Genomic DNA, 7,106 nt, shown 5'->3' on the forward strand with positions numbered 1-7,106 from the left:
AGGACTGCTGCCAGGTATTGGTGGTCCATCCTACTGAATGCCTTAGACTGGTCTTAATGGACCAGAGCTCCACCTAAACCAGATCTTCTATTTGCTCTATCTATAATATAGCATATAAAGAGAAGATTGTCATGGTCTTGCTTGGAACGGTGCATGTTGGCGCCTGCTCAACAAGTCCATCGAGAGTGATGGGCCTAAAATTATATAATCTGTCCCCTTTGTTTGGGTCCTTTCTGATCAGCACTACCATGCCCCGGCTCACAGAACTGGGTATACGCCATTCTGCTGCCAATAGGTGCCCAAACAAGCATGGCATTGTTATGTACAACTCGTAGGGTAGACCATCTTTTCCCAGCGACTTTTCCTTTCCACAGTCGACCAAGACGTCCTTCACCTCCACGGCTGTGATCGGCCCTTCACAATGCACTGCTTCCCTCCCCAAGAGTCATGGTACACAGGTGAGTAAGTCCACATGGCCCCCTCCTACAATCCAGTGTGCCACTTCTCCCAAAGAGCTGGGTGAAGTGCAGCTGAAGAAACTCATACATTTCATCGGGTTCGTTTTCCAACCACTCATGTTGATGCATCAAAGACCCAATTATAGTATCGTTTCCATGCTGAGCCTCTAACCAAACGGGCCCATCTGGCGACGTTGATTCCTTCTTGTCCTATTGCATGAAGCTTAGCTCTGACTATGCACCCTTCGTGATTGGCATTGAGGTGTTGGTCTAATGCCGATCTCGCCGCCAAAACTCTAGGTGCACAACTTGCCCTCAATGCGTAATCTAGCACCTTAACTAGATCCCCTTCTATTCTAGCCTTTCTAGCTGCTAACTCATTGCTAAACCTAATTGACTCAATTTTGATGGCTCTTTTGAGAGCTAACCACCATTTGTTATTTAAAATGGTACCAGTGGATGCCTTCTTAACAAGTTCCTGAATCTAGTTCCTGTATTCCTCACAATCTAGTAATGTCTTGTCGAGTTTCCAGTAACCAGGGCCCTAACTAATCATCTTATCTAAGTCCACCCTGCTGACCAACAATTTGTCGTCAGAGAGTGGACTATGACAAACTGTGGACAACTAACGCTATCCTTATCTCTGGTCCTGACAAATAACCTCTAGATAAGGTCTGGGTGACCCATCGCTATTCACCCACGTCCACTGTAGAGCATCCGGGTTGTCCAGTCTGAAACGATCTGCTAGCTGAAACTTGCTAAACAGATCTCTGAGGTGATGGTTTCCTTCTCTGTTGGGGTTCGAGCCAACACAATCCACGCGTGCATCAAGGAATGTGTTAAAGTCACCTAACACCACTAGAATGAAAGACATCCCGAGAAAGGTCTCCAGGCATCTAAAGAAGTCCGACTGCCCTGCATTACATGGTGCATAGACACCCACCAGCCTGAAGGCCTGCCCACTGCTACATGTCACATCCAAGATGACCAGCCTGCCTTCCAGATCTGTAAAGATAGACTCTGTTATAAACCCCAGATTCCTCCTGAACAGAGCTGCCACTCCCCCACCTCCAGGCTGGCATGTAGAAATAAATTTCTCTTAGCCATTGAAGAGAGGTGAGAAAGCCTGCAGACTGCTCATTCTGGTCTCTGCGGTGATAAAAACATCCAAATTACATGACAGGAGTTTGGCTAGGAGGCAGCTTTGCTTCTAGACCGAACCCAGACTACACACATTCAAACAACCAATTTTCAATGAAACCTTAAGGGTACTTACAATTTAATTAATGTTTCTTCCGGAGGGAACTACCTGTCCATTTCCCTCCTTCCTCTTCTCTTGTGGGGTGTGGTGAGCTTTCAATCAATTCTGAAAAATGTCTGGCTGAAACTCATTGCTCTAATTTTGGTAACGTTCTTCTAATGTTATGTGCCATGTTCGTTGCACTTTGAAAAAGTGGTAGTTCACTGGCGTATATATTTTTGTGTTTATTTCTTTCAGTTTCATTTGTTTAAGTGTTTTCTGAAGGAAGCATCTCCAGTGTAAAACACTGAGCAACCATTTTCTTCATGTCATTGGACAAGAAAATATTTCTCATTACTTCTTACATACACCCTATGCATACCATTGACATACAATCTTATGTAATTTCTAAAGATTCTCACTTTGAACTATCTGAACTACTCTAAGTGATTTTCAACCATTTATATGAACTTTTGGCTATTTTTCGTAGAAGTTGAGGTAAAATTTTCTGTCTTGCTACAGTTTTTTGTTGTTTTCATATTTTCTATTGTGGTCATTATTCTGTAGTTGTAGCAAGTTTTTGTTCACAGTTTGCTTGTTTAAGCTTTAATAGGCTCAAAACAGTTTGTATGTTTGTTAAATCTCTGAACGACAGCCACATTTAAGTTGCAAATATACTTCACTTTATCGTGCAGTTTGTATGTTTATTTTCCACAAATGGTCGTACATTGACAAACCCGTTTGTGCCAATTTGATGCTTTAAGTTACCCAATCAGACCACTTGCCAGACCGACCAAAGGAGGGAAATTCATGTCTCTCCACCGGGAGCCTACCGTCAGCTTTATAATGAAACTTTTCCCTCTACTTCTTTAGTGAGGTGAACTGCACAGTGGAATTCGGATCTCTGGCAGAAAGCAAGTTTATTTTCACAGGTATCCTTCGACATATTCGTCTGTTCTTGTCATTCCAAAAGAAGTTATGTCACGTATTTGTTTTTCCTGTTCCATCATGCATATCATTATGTACCAACTGCACAAAGAACCAATGCATTTTTGCTTATAATATTATTCATGTTGTACCAGGGAACACAATGAAGTATCAGGTGGGCCACACTAAAAATGCTAATGGGGAGTAGTAGAGTTTGAGTTTGGAAATGAGAAAAAGATTTAGTGTATTTGGTGTATCTCTATGTGTTGATCAGGGACATTTGTAATTGAGGAAACAAAGTGATGATTTAGAGAGTTAAGGATTACAAAAAGATTTGGGTTCTGCATTAGCAGCATCATTATGGGAAGAATTTGGAGGCCAAGAATAGTTGTTAGTAATGAAGTCAGTGAAAGTGTGATAGCTTGAGAGAAGGGTGAAATGGGGTAGCTGCACTTGATTCAGGTAAATGTATAATAGAAGAGTCTTTTAGTGACTGGAGAAATTTGGTAAATGATGCAGATGTGTTTAGAGGAGAGCTGTAGAGACTTCGATCGATCATAACAGGAAATCTTAGTTTAGGATGTCCTGGTGAAAACAATTCGAGATAGGGAGAATGGAATCTACATATGCACAGATAACCAGGTGTGAGAGTAAAGTTTGAGCAGAGAGTTTTGCATAATTCAGCAGCGATAAACAATTGATAAGAGCTGAGTTATTTGTGTGTTGAATAAAAGTATGTATGGTTTGCATTTTAGTAAGCAATGATGTTTCGGGATTAATTTGAATTTGACTAGGGTTTAATTTGAATGATGTGGAAAACGAGTAGCAAGAATTGTTCAGCAGACTAAATATTATTTGTTAACATCTTATTGAGTGCAGATGGTATCGGTGTGCTGTGAGAACATGATTATCTCCAACCAGGAAGTTGGTTTGAATCCTTAGAAAAGAGTAATCTTTGACAAGAGATTTATGGGCCATAAGTTGGGCCATATGAAAGTAAACAGTGTGCTGTATCACCTGCTCACGTAAAATATCAAGAGAGTTTCAGAGCAACATATGATAAAACTACATTGCATGCAATTCCAAGAATTAATATTACCCCAGTTAATTGTTATAAATAATTGCATTTTTACATGGATCAATAATTTTGTCTTCAAATCTACTGAAGCCACACAAATATCTGTGGGTTTTTTTTTTATTTTAGAGCTTTATTTTGTAAAATATATTCTAGAAAACAATGGAAATAAGAAGTGGATGATCTCCTAGATATATATTCCTTTTAACATTAATGAATTGTCATTAATGTTTGTATATATATATATATATATATATATATATATATATATATATATATATATATATATGTATATATATATATATATATATATATATATATGAATATACAAAGATAGCGGAAAGCTACTCAATCCATAAAAAAGAGCTTATAAATACACCACCAGATGGAGAGTTTCATAGTACCACTTTTCAAAACAAAAATGCTATTTGTATGCTGTCAACTTAATGTGACAGTCTCCTGAAGGGAATGGTACTAATGTTGTTTAGACCTAGGAACCTAGGAAGCTGCACTGCTTCCTGTTGGCATTGATACATTTCCTGTGTCCTTATGTTTACAAGGGAGAGACAAGCACCTCCACCCAGCTAAGTCTGCATCCAGAGACATGTTTCTGAGTCATTGCTCGTCATCAGTCTGGGGTAGCATGAACTGCTAGTCGGAAATGCCTGCCAAGCTCTTGTAACCATATAATAATTCTAGTGAAATACATTCACTGATTTCAAATTTAGAAATAATACATTTCTAAAGCTTCTCAGAGAGATTTTATGCAGTAGTGATACAATGAAGTAGTTGTATGCTGCCAACTTAATGTGACAGTCCCCTGAAGGGAATAATACTAATGTTGGTTAGACCTAGGAAGCTGCACTGCTCCCCTTTAGGGGACTGTTACATTAAGTTGACAGCATACAACTACTGCATAAATCACTCTGAGAGATTTAGAAATGTATTATTTCTCAAAAAGAGCTCTTTGTTCTAAATTCCAAGCAATTATTAATATTTTATAATAATTATGCTTGTTCCTCCGTTACTTAACCCATCAGTAATTCTGTAATGCTTTCATGTGATTACTTGAAGGGAAAGGTGAAGAGCGAGAGAAAAAGAGGGAGAAAGAAAAAAGAGAGAGAAGAAGAGGGTATGGCAGAGAGTGAGAGAGAAAGGGAGAGAGAGTTGTGTGATACGTCTATAAAATTGTGCATAAACTTTATACAGTGTATATATAAAGTGTATTAAGTAATCATTGTATTACAATTACCTCCACTTTTCAATTAGTAAATGGGTAGCTGATGATCTTTTGATATTTTGATACAGACACAACACAGGGTATGCTTTCAAGTTTTTTTTGGACAATATTTCAGAAATAATACAATAAGTTTACCATTAATTCTGTGAAAGATTCACGGGTCCTACGAGAAAAAAAATTGTCAAAACAAGATTTACAAATACTGGATTTTAATGTTTAAATTTACAAATATACAAGCCCTTTAAATTAATCAAAAGTTTCTATTGTGTGCCTTGTTGTGCATTAACACACATGCATGCATGCATTTGTATTGAAAAGTGAGAATGAGTGCTCAACACCACATTGGCAGATAAATATTCTTTATTCATGGATTACCCAAACTACTATTAGTTTCATGTTGGGAGTGATATCTCTCAACAATTATTCAATTCTACCACATGAGACGTTGGTGTTTGTCTCCATTGCATCATCAATATCATCACATAACTTCCAACTTCCTTGATGACATGGGTTGGACAATTCAATAGCATCCAATGATTTAAAGGACTGTATTGAGTTCCGATGTCTGATTTGGCATGGTTTTTATTTAATAACAAAAAGAGAAAAATAATCAGGGAGTATAATATGTAAGTTGAATGGTATTGGCTTCATATACAGAGGAAGAGAAACTTTGAAGGATGTAGTCACTAGTTGGACATTCCTAAACCTTTTACATAGGAAAATACACACTCAGTGAACTGAGACATTGATCTGGTTTTAATTCTCAGTTTCAATTCCTAGTTTAAATTTCTGTTTAAAGAGAAATAAGAAGTTATCATAGTTTTGAATTTCTCTTCCCATAAAATTGTTGTCATGTGATTTGTATAAAACAATCAATATGATAAATACTATTAAACATCATCCTTATTTAAGCATCTATTTTTCTGTGCTAACACATTGTTGCACAGGTCTATTATATTGTATATCACAATTCCAGCTGATCCTGCATAATTTTATTTGTTAAACCCTGCATTCTCATGTCACAGTTCACCATTTCTTACAGTGTCTCATAATTAGTCTTTCTCTTTTCTGTATACCTCCATTATCTCAGCCAGGTCTGTCAGAGCAAGGTTAACATACTCTGACTCTGTTGGCTTTGAAGGAGCCATATTTCTTTAAGCTATATTCTGTCATGAATATGTCACATGGAATCACCATTATATTCTTGTGGGGATCATTCAGAAACTTTATAAAAATTTTTGTTCCAGTTCCAAAGATTAGAAGTTTGAGAGAGAGCATGTTTAGAATGTTATTCTTAAAAATGTTTTAAAATAAATATGCCTTTTCTATAATTATTGGCAAAATTGATGCTATAAGATTGTCAGTAGTCAAATCCCCAACATTTTTTCTCATATTCAATATCACTTCTTTTATTTACAGGATGATGTACAAGAATGCATACAGGAGGACCTAAAATTGAGGTAATAAATAGCATACTAAATTGCTACTCTTCTAAATCTTACTCCATTAGATCACTGGTATTATTTATGAATGGCATAAAGATGAATAAATAACAGATGGCTCACAAAAAGCAAATGATTGGCATTTAATATAGCAATCCATCATTTCTCTACATGTATCTCTCTTAAAAGATAGCTAGAGCATTAATCATCATCTTCATTTAACATCTGTTGTCCATGCTGGCATGGGTTGGACGGTTGGTGAGCTGAAGGGCTGCTCCAGACACTAGTCTGATTTGGCATGGTTTCTACCATTGGATGCCCTTCCCAATGCCAACCACTCCAAGAGAATTAAGGGTGCTTTAATGTGCTATTGGTTCGAGTGTCACTTGTGTGTCACCAGAATCTGACACACATACAAGTTCACTTGCCTAGTCTTCTTCTCAAGCACAGATTATCGCCAAAGACTTCAGTCATTTGTTATTGCCTCCACGAGGCCCAACACTCGAAAAGTGCATTTTACGTGCCACTGGCATGGGTACCAGTTGTGTGACACCAGTACCTGTCACGACTGTGAATTCACTTGGTTTGATGGGTTTTCTCAAGCACAGCAAATCACCAAAGGTCTCAATCATTTGTGAGGCCCAAAGCTTTAAAGGTGCTTTTCATTAGCATCAGCCACATTGCCTCCATGAGGCCCAATACTCGAAATGTGCTCTTTGAATGT

At 37.7% G+C, this 7,106-nt stretch overlaps 1 protein-coding gene across 8 annotated transcripts in view; it reads left to right on the forward strand.

Moving 5' to 3' along the window:
• The window catches only part of LOC106871768 (uncharacterized), a 1,221,261-nt gene that overhangs the window by 852,051 nt on the left and 362,104 nt on the right, over positions 1–7,106 (forward strand). For all 8 annotated transcript variants that reach the window (XR_016244689.1, XR_016244690.1, XM_089364843.1 and 5 more), the window contains exon 60: positions 6,360–6,400. Coding sequence is in view for 6 of the 8 variants with exons in the window: in XM_089364843.1 (XP_089220969.1) it covers positions 6,360–6,400 (41 nt within the window). In the remaining 2 variants the exon portion in view is untranslated. The remainder of the gene's footprint in view (positions 1–6,359; positions 6,401–7,106) is intronic.

Source organism: Octopus bimaculoides, chromosome 16, assembly GCF_046866305.1.
Source record: "Octopus bimaculoides isolate indiv1 chromosome 16, ASM4686630v1, whole genome shotgun sequence".
In the NCBI taxonomy this organism is placed as follows: domain Eukaryota; kingdom Metazoa; phylum Mollusca; class Cephalopoda; order Octopoda; family Octopodidae; genus Octopus; species Octopus bimaculoides.